This window comes from Colias philodice, chromosome 16 (assembly GCF_061535455.1).
Source record: "Colias philodice isolate Cphi_HAF_F1 chromosome 16, ilColPhil1 Martin Lab GWU primary, whole genome shotgun sequence".
Classification (NCBI taxonomy): domain Eukaryota; kingdom Metazoa; phylum Arthropoda; class Insecta; order Lepidoptera; family Pieridae; genus Colias; species Colias philodice.
The window spans coordinates 7,374,499-7,388,660 of record NC_143101.1 but is presented as its reverse complement, the minus strand read 5'-3'; the positions used below and the strand labels follow the sequence as shown (position 1 = coordinate 7,388,660).

Here is a 14,162-nt window from a genome sequence, read left to right as displayed (position 1 = left end):
TTTCGACTTTCAATTTCAGTATCTTTTCCATCTATAATAATTTATAAATAATCTCAACTTTTATTTTATGTTTCTGTATGTTTCTGTTGGTAGGTGGTAACATTACATACGAAATTATAGTAACGAATCTAAAGAATAATGTAATAAATTATACCTTCAGACTTCATTTTATTATCTTGAACTTAATCTTGAATATGTGCGCTAAATGAAGGTAGACGTAGTTTTCATATTGACATTCATACTGCAACGTTTATTTGTCAAACGAAGGCACGTTTGACAAATAAACATAGAGCAGAGTACTTATGCTCCACGAAACTAGTGCTAGATCTGTGCCACGAAAGAAGTCTTGAAGATGCAGTTCTGTCAGGTTCTGTCGGTGCTTAAAATAATGTTGCCAGTAGGTATTATTGAATTTAAATGCCGCCAGATTTTAGGTAATTTAAAAAGATATATAAAAGTATATATTCCAGTTATAGCCGGCACGTAACTTGACAATATCTTAGTGTAGTAGGGGTAGCTTGAGCATTTAAAATGTACTAAAACTTCATGCGTAAGCTTCCACCACTATGCCGAAAACATATTGTGATGGTGTGTTAATTGTGTGCGTTACCCAGGCAAAATGTTTTGCTTTAGAGAGATGAGACTTAAACAAATAATTAGTGTATCATGAGGAGCAATTTGTTTACTAATAGCAAAATTTGTTTGAATTGTAGTTTTTAAGTTATTTAAGAAAAACAAATTTTGCTGGAGTAACGTTTGAAACGTTACCCAGGCAAAATCGTCTTTCAAAAATTAGTTTCAGCACGGAACCAAATACATGAATAGATAGCTTTTGTTGCGTAGTAAATGTTTATAAATAGCAAAATTTGTGTGTGGTATAGTTCTTTAGTTATTTAAGATTTTGCTGCGGTAACGTTTTGGGATTTCCCAGATCTCGAAAACGGCTCAACGCAGAAGTTTGAAAAAAATACCAATAAAAGACCTCAATTTGTTTAAATTTGTTTAATCATTAGTTTTTGATTTGGTTGACGTAACCCAATGTAATTAAATGGTTTCAAAAATCAGAAGAAACGGGTTTGCAAGTAAACCAATACACTTATAACCAAATAAACAGCTGTAAAAAATACCCGTGGTTCGACGCTTGTTTACATCAGAAATATTAGATTTCATACTTTACACATTAAGAAGATAAAAACAAATTTGATTTATTTTAGACTGGTCGTACTTTAGCGATCAAATACGCAGTTCCCATAACATTAAGAAACATGGCATACTTTAAACAAATTAAAATGATTCCTGAAAATTCTTTCCTGTTAATTGCAGCTTTGAATTACGGCTCTAATGAAAGTTATCTCAAAAACAAGATTATGTCAGCAATTCTCTAATGAGCCGACCAAATTGAAAAGGTCACATAAAAGCGACCGCACCATACATAAGCGCAACCATCTGAAATGAACAGGATAATATAGATGTTTTGTTAGTACAGTTGAATACAAAAGTTTTCTGGTCAGGTTAGTTAAAATAATAAAATGGTTAAGATTCATTATTTTTATTTAAAAAATCAGTCTCATACAAATTATATGTATTGCTTTGCCTTAGCATCAACATTTTTGAGTTTTGTTACGTGTTACTTAGAGTGAATATTTTAACATTACATGTGACTGCCACAGGTGGATAACCCGTGAACCAATCATTGTCAAAGCGTCGTAACCTTCTTTTAACTTAATGTTGAAATATCCACTCTAAGTAACACGACATAAAGCTCATATTTCAATACCACAGTGTGACTTGAGTTGGAATTGAGTCGGCGTTGTGTGTGTAATGTGCAAAGCACATTTAATGTTTTTTTTTACAAAATATGTATTATCGGCTTGCCTATAACGTTTCCTATGGTCTAACTTGAATATTTTAATTTATTTTAATTTTGAAAATAAATCGTTTATTTTTTAATGATTTTTAATTATTTTTACTTCATACTGAAACACAACTGTACTGTAAAATAAAAACATTTAATACTCACATCGTTCAAAGACGTCGTCGTACACACACACATAAACCACAAGCACTTCTCTCCAAAACACTTGGTTCACGACTGATTGTTTCATTGGTTCGGTCGGAGCTAGCGTACCCATAGATAGAGCGTACTCAACTACTCACAGCTAAAGAGTAAGTAAGACAAGGCATATAGCTGTTGCGTTGCATTGCACACAGCGATGCGCGCTGCTCTGACTAGCATCAAGAACGTTAAAACGTTTTTAGCGTGGCTTTGCGTTGTGGTATCAAAATAAAACATTTGGTTTAACAGAAACAACAAATTAAGTACTAAAAATATAGCTACATGTATATATGTTTGTATTGTTTTAAATCACACTATAAATTATACACTATGATATTACACTTTTATTAACTAGTAAAAATTGTGTAATATGGTACTGCACTTAAAAAATATTAAAAAATCGGCTTCACGAATAACGTTTTTCTGCTTAACTGTACAAAACATCGGTTACCAAGCTGCTAATTTGCGAAGATTACCCGTACGTACGGTGCAGTCGCTTTTACGTGACCTTTTCAATTTGGTCGGCTTATTAGAGAATTGCTGACATATTCTTGTTTTTGAGATAACTTTCATTAGAGCCGTAATTCAAGGCTGAAATTAACAGGAAAGAATTTTCATGAATCATTTTAATTTGTTTAAAGTATGCCATGTTTCTTAATGTTATGGGAACTGCGTATTCGATCGCTAAAGTACGACCAGTCTAAAATAAATCAAATTTGTTTTTATCTTCTTAACGTGTAAAGTATGAAATCTAAAATGTCTGCTGTAAACAAGCGTCGAACCACGGGTATTTTTTACAGCTGTTTATTTGGTTATAAGTGTATTGGTTTACATGTAAACCCGCTTCTTCTGATTTTTGAAACCATTTAATTACATTGGTTTACGTCAACCAAATCAAAAACTAATGATTAAACAAATTTAAACAAATTAAGGTCTTTTATTGGTATTTTTTCAAACTTCTGCGTTGAGCCGTTTTCGAGATCTGGGAAATCCCAAAACGTTACCGCAGCAAAATCTTAAATAACTAAAGAACTATACCACACACAAATTTTGCTATTTATAAACATTTACTACTCAACAAAAGCTATCTATTCATGTATTTGGTTCCGTGCTGAAACTAATTTTTGAAAGACGATTTTGCCTGGGTAACGTTTCAAACGTTACTCCAGCAAAATTTGTTTTTCTTAAATAACTTAAAAACTACAATTCAAACAAATTTTGCTATTAGTAAACAAATTGCTCCTCATGATACACTAATTATTTGTTTAAGTCTCATCTCTCTAAAGCAAAACATTTTGCCTGGGTAACGCACACGTGTTAATTTCCTATTCCATTTGTTTTAAAATGTAATAGGTACTTCGTTTCATCAAAAGGTACTTAGAAAGGCAACTCGTAATCTTTTTCTACAAAATGTCCATGTTCATCTCAATGGTATTGAAATAAAAAAAATCTACCGATCTCTCCGAGGATCTCTCACACCCGCAGAACAGTAATGTTTTTACACCTCTTGCCATGAAGTGAAAAATAAAATTACTGTTCTGTGATAAAAACGATCTGCCAAATTTAGTTCCTACCTTCGCCGTGGGACTTCTTTCATGGCACATTCTACCTAGGAAAAATAATTGTCAACATAATTTTGCAGCACTCAGCTATAACAAAAAATTGAAATAATGCGACTCAATATGCCATCATTTTTAGAAACTAATTAATAGGTATTTTAATTGGAATAATAATTTAAACATAAAACCGATTTAACTACAAGATAACCGAAAAACATTTTTTAACAACACACTAACGTTATTCAACTATGATAAAATTGCAAATAAAAACAAGCAAAGTTGTTCCTATGAAATATAATTTAAAATTAAATGATCTTAAGATATTAGGTGCCTGGTTATGTGTAGGTATTCATAATGAAATTTAAATACAAGATGTATTGTTTTTTTAACATAGGTATTAAGCTATAGCTTAGATAACCTATTACATAAACCAGGTTCAGATTCTCTAGGTACCTACATTAGAAATGTATAATTTGCAAAATTCCCCTAATAAGTAGGTATTAATTTACTAATAAACATGCTTTTAAGAATAAGAAAAACTGCTGTAACGGTTGGCGGAGTTAAGTGAAGAGAGATGTTAAGTAAAGACCAAGACATTACTTTAACTCATTTATTTTTCACATAATTATGAATTATTGAACACTTATCCAAAAGCATATCACCAGCAATTTCCTGCGACGACTTCACTGAAAAAACAAATAAATGTTATTTGTGTAAAATTAACCCTAAGTACTCCTACAAAAAAAAGTACATACTTACATAGTTTATAACTTGTTTTTTTTTTAATGTACGTAGGTAGGTATCTAGCACAAAACTCCATAATTATTGGAAATAGGAAAACTTAGTTTTTATAATAATATATGACTTTTATAATAAAGACTTTAAGCCTGAATTAAATGTGACTACAATGCAATGCCATTTGATTATTTTCTGCTATTGAAATTTTGCCAGGAGCAAAGGTGTACAGTTGGAAACACTGCATTTTAATGTTGTGTGCAACCTGTTTGTTATTTTTTTTGTATTCAAATAGATATCACTAGGTATTAAATCTTGCTTATATGATAAAGGTATATGACTTATGAGATCACAATAGGTATACATAACCTTTAAGGCTATGAAGTATGAAGCCATACAAATTTTAGTTTCATTAACTTTAAATTTGGATGTAATAAATCAAGTTTATGGACATAGTCCAATTTGAATTTTATATAATTATTAATGTGCTCTACTACTGTAAAAATCATCAGTCATTTTGTAATATACTTACCAAAATACTTACATAATTCGTTGAATGGAACGGAACTGGAACGGATTGTAGGTTAAAATAATGTATTTTTGTTAATTAAAAATATTTCAATTTTTAAGGTATTTCTAACTATGCAATAAATATAATTGTATTTGTTTAAAATCAATGATAGTCAAATTATTAAATTATAAAAGAACTTCAGTTACTGTAAATTACAGAACAAACAAAAACAGTTTCGGAAAATCACTATTCATTTTAACTTTCAGTTTTATAGAAAAAGCTGAAAAAATGTTCTATTACGTGATTCCAAACCCTATATCACATATAATTACTTACTCAGCAATACTTCACCCACTACAACCACTGTTTTATTTATTTATCTCCCATTGGGCTGCACTAAACACAAACTAAATCACTATGCACTTTAAATAAAAATTTCTTCCAAATCAATATCAAGCCCAATGTCAATTCTGTAATAATTGAACAACACCTGCTCACTAAAGGCACTTAACTAAACTGCACTTAGTATCACATCTCACAAGGTACAAAAAAACAACAACTTTGTTTAATATTATCTATTTGTGTTCACACACACTACACATCACCTGACATACACTGATTATTACACTATAACTCAAGTTTGTTCCTTAAATACACAAGTATGTTTCAAAAATACTCTAGCAAAACTAAATTATAAATATATTATATCTTGCGATAATTATTGCTTACACATTAAACTGTGACGATCACAGCACTTTCACAATCAAAAAATATTTAACCTTCACAATTTCTTTTACAAACACATCACAATAAAGCAGCACTACACGTCACAAGTTATATAATAAAAACGATTTGTTTACTATTTCATTAAAACTTTAGAAAGAAACTTAAACTAATGCATAAATGTCTAAGTTAATAAATCATGACGTAAATTTATGCAGACCCTCCCCTCACCACCACAATAACCAAATGGTCCTCTTTGAGGCTTTCCTCTGTCAAGTTATGGCAAGTCCTCTTTAATAATTCTGTAGAAAATTCACATGGTGGGAACGAGTACAACACTCCAGTTGCCTCTGTTTCTTTATTCAAAAGAGATATTACTCCTGCAGCTTCTTTTTGTTTCAAGTATGAGACCAAATTGCGCATAGGCCTGGTTTGTATGCTGGCATCATCGTTTGATATGGATGCCGTTGAACCTGCCACGCCCAGGAAAATTGCATGGGAACTGGATGTAGCAATTCTCTTCTGTACATCATCCAACTTTGGTTGATCCAATCTTAGCCTCTGTGTAATTCTTAGTTGATTCTTGCCATCTTCATCCTTCATGAGGCTGTCAATTATTTCTGAATCACCATCAGTGAGATGAAATTTAGTAGGGAATAGAGAATTTTTCAGAATTAATGCCCCATTCCAAATAGTGGTTGCTTTGCGCACAACTTCAGGGAGTGTTCGTGCTGAGGATAGCATTCCACCGCTTCTTCGAGGTGAACCATCTGAATCACTGTCTGGGGATCGGCGACGTAGTGATCTGGAACGTGAACGGTCTACTCCCGGCTCTCGCGAACCAGAGCGACGAATGCGACCTTCATATTCACCTTCTGGCGCTCTTCGCCATTCCTCATCGCGATAATCACCTGTTCCGTGATATACACCGCGATACATTCCTCGACCACGCCCACGATGGCCTCCTCTACCTCTATAAGAACCACCATAACCATAGCTGTCATCCCATGTTCCCTCATAACCCTCATATCCCTCAACAGGGCGACCGTCTTCACCAACTGGTGGTACATATGGTTTTGGTCTGTAAGGCCCTCCAGTGCCAACATCTGCAAAATCAATTCTTAGCCGCCTGTCTGGTCCTCCTAATGGAAAACCTCTCATTTCTTTTACAGCAGCTTGTGCTGCGTCAATTGAATCATACAATATGTAAGCATGGGGTTCACCTTTAGCATATTCAATTTTTTTGATTGCGCCAAATCTATCAAATTCTCTTTCTAGTTGTGCAACTGAAGTCCATGGGCCAAGACCTCCTACCCAAACTCGAGTTGTAGGAGTAGCTTTACCATATCCAATCTTACACTGGAATTTACCAATATACTGCCCTGACAGCTCTACCTTTGCTCTGTGTGCCATATCCAATGTTTGATAACGAACGAATGCAAATGCATTTCCTGTTCCTGGTGGTGGCCTCTTAATATCGATGTCTTCAACAATTCCATAACGACCAAAAATACGACGTAATTCTTCATCTGATATGTTGATTTCCAAATTACCTGCAAATAAGGTTCGAGTGGCCAAGGGATCATCTTCAGGTTGGACGTGATGTAAATAATTGGGAAATTTATCTTTTTTGTTCTCTACTTTCTCAAATGGTGGGTGATGAGGTCTGGGCATATATGGCCTTGGCATGTAATGTGGGTGTGGAGGATGGTGCATGGGTGGACGGTGGTGCATTGGGGGACCGTGAGGACCTGCCATTGGATATTCATGCATTGGGGGTCTGAAGTCCCTATGGTGCGGAGGAACTGCTGGAGGAATACCATATGCTCTATCTTCAGGTGGTGGTCTGCGTCTCTCAGGTACAGGCGACCATGCATAAGAGTAAGGACGATCATAGTCAGGTGGAGTTATACTTCGTGGTCTACTTCTATACTCTGATCGGACAGGTTCGTACACAGGGTCAACAATAGCAACCTTATCATATAAAATGATTCTGGGTTTAGCATGCTTAGCATCCCTAGCATCTTCTGCACTTCGGAAGCAAACATAAGCAACCCTTTCATCTAATTCATGGGAAATTTTAATACTAAAGTCACCAAATTTCTTATACTCTCTATAAAGAGTATCTTTTACAATTTCGTCAGAAGCTTTCGGATGTAGAGCACTGACGCAAAGAACCTTATAATACGGTCGCACAGATTCCTCTCTGACTTCGCGAGACCTAACGTAATCATCTCGATGAGGAGACATGTACCGACCGCGGGGACTCGGCGAACGAACTCGCCTTCTCACTCTTTCTGGTGTAGCACGCTCATCTGAACTATCGTCATACCTCCCTATGCTACTACGCGTCCTTTTCGATCGCGGCATACTGTCCCTAGACGAACTCCTCTTCATATTGCGAATTTTCACCGTTATACGATCTCTATCTCTATCGCTACGCGGTAAGCCGATCATGAAAGCTCAGTACGATGAACCACTATCTGAAATGCACAACATTACACGTCACGGTAAAACTGTACATTATAGGGCGTGGAATTTGGGGGTAGTGGGGGGTGGAGAGAGGGGGGGTGGGTACTAGGAACTTCCCCTGTAAAGGGGGGGGCGCGAAAATTAATAGTTTTCGAGATATTTACAAATTAAGTTTTGGTCCGCCTAAAGCAAAGGGGGCGCAAAGTAAGGACTTAGAAAATTTTTGATCTAAAGTGAAAATTGTATAGGTATCATAAAATACATAATTTTTATTCAAAACGCTAAAATAAGCATGTTTTATAAAAAAAACTTTTTCTCCAAAATAAAAAATGGCCGAGATATTCGCCCTCAAAGATTGATGATAAAACCTAACCTAACCCTTTCCCTATCTCCTCATGTCTTTTTTATATTGTCTCAGACACTGCCTTAGCTCCGGCGCTACGGGAAGTGCAGCCCTTCCGCCCTTGCGTGACAAAGCACGGTCGCCCGTACTCCACTTCGCAGCTTCAGCTTATTGGTCGCCTTCGGCGACCAGCCTCAGCCGCTCCGCTCCGCACGGCTCCCGAGCTTTGTCACGGCGGGCGAGGGCTGCTCTCCCTCCGCGCCTCCGGCTTTTTACATACACTCTAGGGGTAGGGCAGACAAGACCACGTGGAATTCGGGGTTGACAGCTTCGGTTCTGTGGCAAGTCTTATGATAATGCAATGCTTATTTTAGCGTAACGTTTTTTAGCTAGATTCGGACTTTCGCAGCTTAATATTGAATACATAATATTCCATCATTGAAAAAATTTACATTTTACAATCCGTCATGTATCTTGGTAATTATCAAGTTTAGAGAAAAGTTGCCCCAACAAAACATGCTTTTATTAGCGTAATCTTTACGATAAAACAATAATAAATAGGTGTTATAATGATACCAACTCCATCAAAAATTTTCTAAGTCCTGCGCCCCCTTTGCTTTAGGTATTTTTTTCCAGTTCCACATTGATCTGAAGCAATTAATATTAATTATTACTTTACAATAATAGTTTTCAATACTAGTAATATTGCATTAGCTCTTTGATTTGAAATATGACAGATTTAATGTAATAGACATTAGTATGACCTGTAGTTTTTTTTTTTGTTTGAGTGGGAATCGCCCTAAAGTCGCTTCTGGCACTCGCCGGCCGTTGCCGCGGCACGCTCGCTTCGCTCGCTCGGCTCGTGCGGCAGTTCAAATGTTAACCTAACACGCTCGTCGCTTCGCTCCTCGCTACCTATTTGTATGCTAAAAGTAAAAGTTTAATAGTTTTGTACAGTTTTAGGGCTTAACAGGAGTACGCACGAAACGATCTCGACTGAAAGGCAGCAAACGAACGGTAACTGAAAATGACGTCGTTATTGTTTTGTTCCACGGTACAAAGCGTACAATTAATATTGGACAGCGCTAGTCGTCCGCTAAACGGATGAATAAAATAAATTAGTCGTCCGATTACCGGATGAATAAAATAATTTAATCGTCCGATAACATCTATTTATCTATATAGTTAGGTTATCGGGGTTTCTTTAGAGAACTGCCGCACGTATTATAGGTTTTTTGTGGGGGGAGGAGGGCACACGTAGGTATTTTTTTTTGCGCGTCGACGGAGCCCCGCTTCGCGGGGCTCCTATTTCTGTGTAGTTTTTTTTTTAAAGAAACCTAACCTAACCTAACCTAAACTAGATTTTTTTTGCGCGTCGACGGAGCCCCGCTTCGCGGGGCTCCTATTTCTGTGTAGTTTTTTTTTTTAAGAAACCTAACCTAACCTAACCTAACGGCTAACCTAACCTAACTTGATTTTTTTTTGCGCGTCGACGGAGCCCCGCTTCGCGGGGCTCCTATTTCTGTGTAGTTTTTTTTTAAGAAACCTAACCTAACCTAACCTAAAGGCTAACCTAACCTAAACCTAACCTAACGAATTGAGGGTGAATATCTCCGCCATTTTTGATTTTAGAGAAAAGTTGTTCCTATAAAACATGCTTATATTAGCGTTATCTTTACGATAAAACAATAATAAATAGGTGTTAAAATGACACCAACTCCATCAAAAGTCCTGCGCCCCCTTTGCTTTAGTCCAACCCAACTAGCTTTAGTGTTAAAAGGTTATCTAGTAATCCGAATAATCGGACGATTAAATTATTTTATTCATCCGGTAATCGGACGACTAATTTATTTTATTCATCCGTTTAGCGGACGACTAGACACTTCGATTAATATTTTTGTTAAATTATAAATTGCGAATATTAATAATTTTATTTTATTTAATCTATTTTACAAAAACTATACTTAATAATAATTATTTTTAATGTTGTTGTTAAAAAATATACAAATTTCATAAATAAAATTTAATTTATAATATTTTTTTTGTTAGATAGAAATGTTTTACCTGAAATGAAACGCGTTTGACAATCGCTGTAGGTCAATTTGACACTGTCATAACAGTAAGTTCGCGTTTCAAAGATAAAATGGAGTAAAATTTTCCGATTTTCAAAAATTCGTGACTCAAAAACAAAAAGTTTTCGCGCTGTGAAATTTCAGATTTAGGTTCCATAGGTCAATAGCTAACCACAAAAAAAATTACGACTCTCAACTCCACGCCCTATAATGTACAGTTTAGCCCACGTCACTTCAAAATGTCGTCTTGTTCCAGAAAAATTTAACGCCTCACTTTATCAAGTCAGTATAGTCTAAAGTCTTACCACAAAACAAATAAAGGACCGATATCACTTTCAAAGGTCACAAAACTCCACCGCCACACTAAATAGTCGCTAAACTAAGAAAACAAAAAAATTAAACGAACTCGCACAAATACCACGATCAACAGAGCATTGAATTCCTGTTTCACATCGAAAGTTTGATTTCAAAATGGCTGCTTGATGCATCACCTCTTCAAGATCGCCACTTCGATCGAGGTCAAGTGCCGGTGCCAACTGCCATAGAGTAAGTAACTGGGCTACCAGTATAAATATTTTATTAAAACTTTAAAACTTTTTAAGAAAATATTACGATTTTCATTCATTTGTAGTGATTTAAATAAGAATTTAAAAGATATATAATATATATATATATATATATATATATATATATATATATATATATATATATATATGCACATGAGACTTCATAAATAAGATGTCTATGAGATAATTTTATTATAGTCTGGGATTGACAGCAGACAAAGTCAGCTGTCAGTGTCAGAGATCTATCATCCATGATCCATTATAGTATGTTAGAGTATGTTTACTGTCTAAAATTAATAATTATTAAATTATAATATTTCCATCGATTTAATAGTCTTCTTGTCTTATTATATGAGTTCACCAATCATATATAGATCTCAGTCAAGTTTATTTGAAACTTAACATTAATAAATACAACGTGTAAGTACATTGCTACCTTTTAGTTGAACACAAAATTTTATGCTTTCATCTTCCTGTTTACTTAATGTTTCATTCCAAAAGCAATTAAACGAATTGATACTTATTCAAAAATCGATGGTTTTATTAGTTTGAATTATCCTATTATTCAAGTAATCGTAGTACTTTAATCAGTTGTTTTTGAAGGTGATTTTCCTTATGTATTATTCTGGATTTAAATGTATGCGTTTTGTATTGTTATTTGTATTAATCTGTTCCAGATCATGTTGTAAATCTATTTATGATATTTTCATAATGGACATTGTCATAAAAATAAATAATCAGTCCAATGGGAGAGATAAACTTGCCAGGTCAGTGATAAATTGTGTATTTTTATAAATAAGCCATAAAATCGCCTTTTTATCAATCTCTATGCATTCTAGAATTTAGCTGTGTTTTTTTTTATATTCAAGGTTAATTCAATATGCAAGTCGACTGGTCTGGCATCAATTAGAAAGGAGAAATGCAAATAAATACTCCATTGACAGAATAAAGAGCTTGGAAAGTAATTTAAGCTCATTTAGGAAAGGTTTGTATATTTTTTTTATTTTATACAATTTCATTAACCACATTATCTGATATCATTTTATTTGTTATTTTTTTTTTCAGTTTTAAGACTTGGAAGATGTGTTGACATATGCTATACAGCATTGAACTCGCTCAACATAGAAGATCCATTTTTAAGAATATCATTAACTATAAGTAAAATTGCTCATGCATTATTTCTCTATGCAGATCATGTTGTGTGGTTGACAAAAAGTGGTTTTCTTAAAACAGATTCTGACAACTGGAATCGCACTGCAAACAAATTTTGGTTGATATCAATTATTGCCAATTTAGCTCGTGATTTCTATGAAATCTTACATGTTCTAGAATTGAATAGAACAACATTCCTTAGGCCCACAAACCTCATTGCAGGTTCAGTAAAGAATTTTGATTTACACGTCAGTATGAAACATTTGTCTGCTGTTCTTTGCTGTCATAAAGATATTTTCATAGACACATTAAAGAATTCTTGTGATATTTTTATACCGTTAACTGCATTAGGGTTTACAAAGTTAAGCCCTAGTGCTATTGGTACACTGGGAACTTTATCGTCACTTGCTGCATTAATAACTTTAGTAAAACCTATAACAAAATTAGTGCCTGCGTGAAGTGCTTGTTATAGCATTATATTATGCTGTTCTATGTAACCTTATGTATGGTGGTATATTATATGGGAATTAGTGGTGTATGATAATCATCAAAATAAATTATAATGTTTATTGTTATGTGATAACAAGGAGAAGTTAATAAAGGTGCATTAAATGGGGATTTGTACATGAAATGTGTTTTATTTAAAACTTAGATTTGAACTTACCTACATTTTCAAGCTAGGATGGTAATATAGTTGATAGATTAAATACAAGCCAGTAAAAAAATAATTATTAGATAAACTTTTGAGATTATACAATTTTTATACCATTTAGAGTAGTCTAATCTCTATCCAAGTTTATACCAGAACAATGGATAAACGAATTAAGAAAAAATAATTATGAACAATGAATCAAGTTGAGCTATTAAAGCTTGAAAAATTCAAAAGATGCATGCAGTAAAATCATAAATAATCGCTTACATATTTTTATTCAATTAACAACATATGAATAGACTTATTTTCGACGGAATTGAAAAGTTTTTGAGTTTAAATTCGGGGAAAAACAACACATTTCTTTTTATTCTGTGGCCTTGGTTATGGCAATCATTGTCTGTATTGTCAAAAAAAGTTGTCAAATTTTAATCTGTCAAAGGACGGCTCCAATTCCCAAAATTGTATTTCAATTTGCAATAATTATTAAAATAATTAATAACTATAGCAAAAAGGAATAATTAAAAATTCGGTACAATGGCGCATAAAATTAAAGACGCTGCGAAAAAGTTTCTTTTGCTTGGACAATGTGTACCTACGGTGAAACAAAATGCAACAAAAATTCGTTTGAAGAGGTTAGAATTGGACGAAAATTTATTAATGGTATGTATACAAGCTCTGGGTATTTTTACATTGCTTGCAATTTATAAAGATTCTCTAACTATTACCTTCAGTATTTCAGGAAAGATGAATTCTACTATTGCCATGATCCAAATAAAATGTGCAAGACTGGGGACATAGTTTTGATCCAAGCATTACCACAAAAAATGACTAAATTAATAACACATGAAGTAAAAGAAGTAGTGCATCCGTTTGGTGATGTCACAGATCCCATAAGTGGAAAGAAAGTTGCGAAAGCATATTATCGTGAAGATATTGATAGACAAGCAGAGCTGTATGGTAAACTCGATTCTGCATTTGATTACGATAAAGCACCTCCCAGAGGTTGGCAAGATGGAAAGAAAGATTTTACATCAAAACCCACATATACAAAGTTCCATGTTTTTGATGAGAATGATCCTTATGCAGTTTAGATCTAAGATTTTAATATTATGTAATTTATAGGTAGTGTAAATATAAGCTTAGAATACAATTAATTTTATTGTTATTTAAACTGTCCCATTGTATTTTCGGTGTTAACATCTAGGAAAGTGAATTAATTCTCAATTTGAAAGAACTATTGAGTAGGAAATAATCTGTAACTGATATACATCTAATGATCTAACTATTATTGAAAAGTCTACTTTATAATGTTTATTTTATA

At 34.0% G+C, this 14,162-nt stretch overlaps 3 protein-coding genes across 3 annotated transcripts; 2 read left to right on the top strand and 1 right to left on the bottom strand.

Annotated features, from left to right (window-relative positions):
- Positions 1–5,421: 5,421 nt before the first annotated feature.
- Positions 5,422–10,981, bottom strand: nito (RNA-binding protein spenito). The gene is made up of 2 exons (XM_089704813.1): positions 10,777–10,981; positions 5,422–8,067 (listed from the first exon to the last, which is right to left on the bottom strand). Exon 2 carries the CDS (start codon positions 8,039–8,041, stop codon positions 5,795–5,797), a length of 2,247 nt encoding a protein of 748 aa, XP_089560939.1. The 5' UTR covers positions 8,042–8,067; positions 10,777–10,981; the 3' UTR covers positions 5,422–5,794.
- Positions 10,982–11,277: 296 nt separating this feature from the next.
- Pex11ab (peroxisomal biogenesis factor 11ab) lies at positions 11,278–12,820 on the top strand. The gene is made up of 4 exons (XM_089704735.1): positions 11,278–11,457; positions 11,715–11,804; positions 11,907–12,022; positions 12,103–12,820. The coding sequence occupies exons 2-4, from the start codon at positions 11,749–11,751 to the stop codon at positions 12,645–12,647; spliced, it is 717 nt and encodes a 238-aa protein (XP_089560861.1). The 5' UTR covers positions 11,278–11,457; positions 11,715–11,748; the 3' UTR covers positions 12,648–12,820.
- A 446-nt stretch (positions 12,821–13,266) lies between these two features.
- On the top strand, positions 13,267–13,991 carry mRpS17 (mitochondrial ribosomal protein S17). Its single transcript, XM_089704923.1, has 2 exons — positions 13,267–13,501; positions 13,573–13,991. The coding sequence occupies exons 1-2, from the start codon at positions 13,376–13,378 to the stop codon at positions 13,930–13,932; spliced, it is 486 nt and encodes a 161-aa protein (XP_089561049.1). The 5' UTR covers positions 13,267–13,375; the 3' UTR covers positions 13,933–13,991.
- The last annotated feature ends 171 nt before the right edge of the window (positions 13,992–14,162 follow it).

Coding starts and splice junctions, on each gene's coding strand:
- nito (XM_089704813.1), bottom strand. CDS start 8,041: ATGATCGGCTTACCGCGTAGCGATAGAGATAGAGATCGTATAACGGTG.
- Pex11ab (XM_089704735.1), top strand. CDS start 11,749: ATGGACATTGTCATAAAAATAAATAATCAGTCCAATGGGAGAGATAAA. Junction 11,805..11,906: donor GGGAGAGATAAACTTGCCAG/GTCAGTGATAAA, acceptor TTTATATTCAAG/GTTAATTCAATATGCAAGTC. Junction 12,023..12,102: donor TTTAAGCTCATTTAGGAAAG/GTTTGTATATTT, acceptor TTTTTTTTTCAG/TTTTAAGACTTGGAAGATGT.
- mRpS17 (XM_089704923.1), top strand. CDS start 13,376: ATGGCGCATAAAATTAAAGACGCTGCGAAAAAGTTTCTTTTGCTTGGA. Junction 13,502..13,572: donor TGGACGAAAATTTATTAATG/GTATGTATACAA, acceptor TATTACCTTCAG/TATTTCAGGAAAGATGAATT.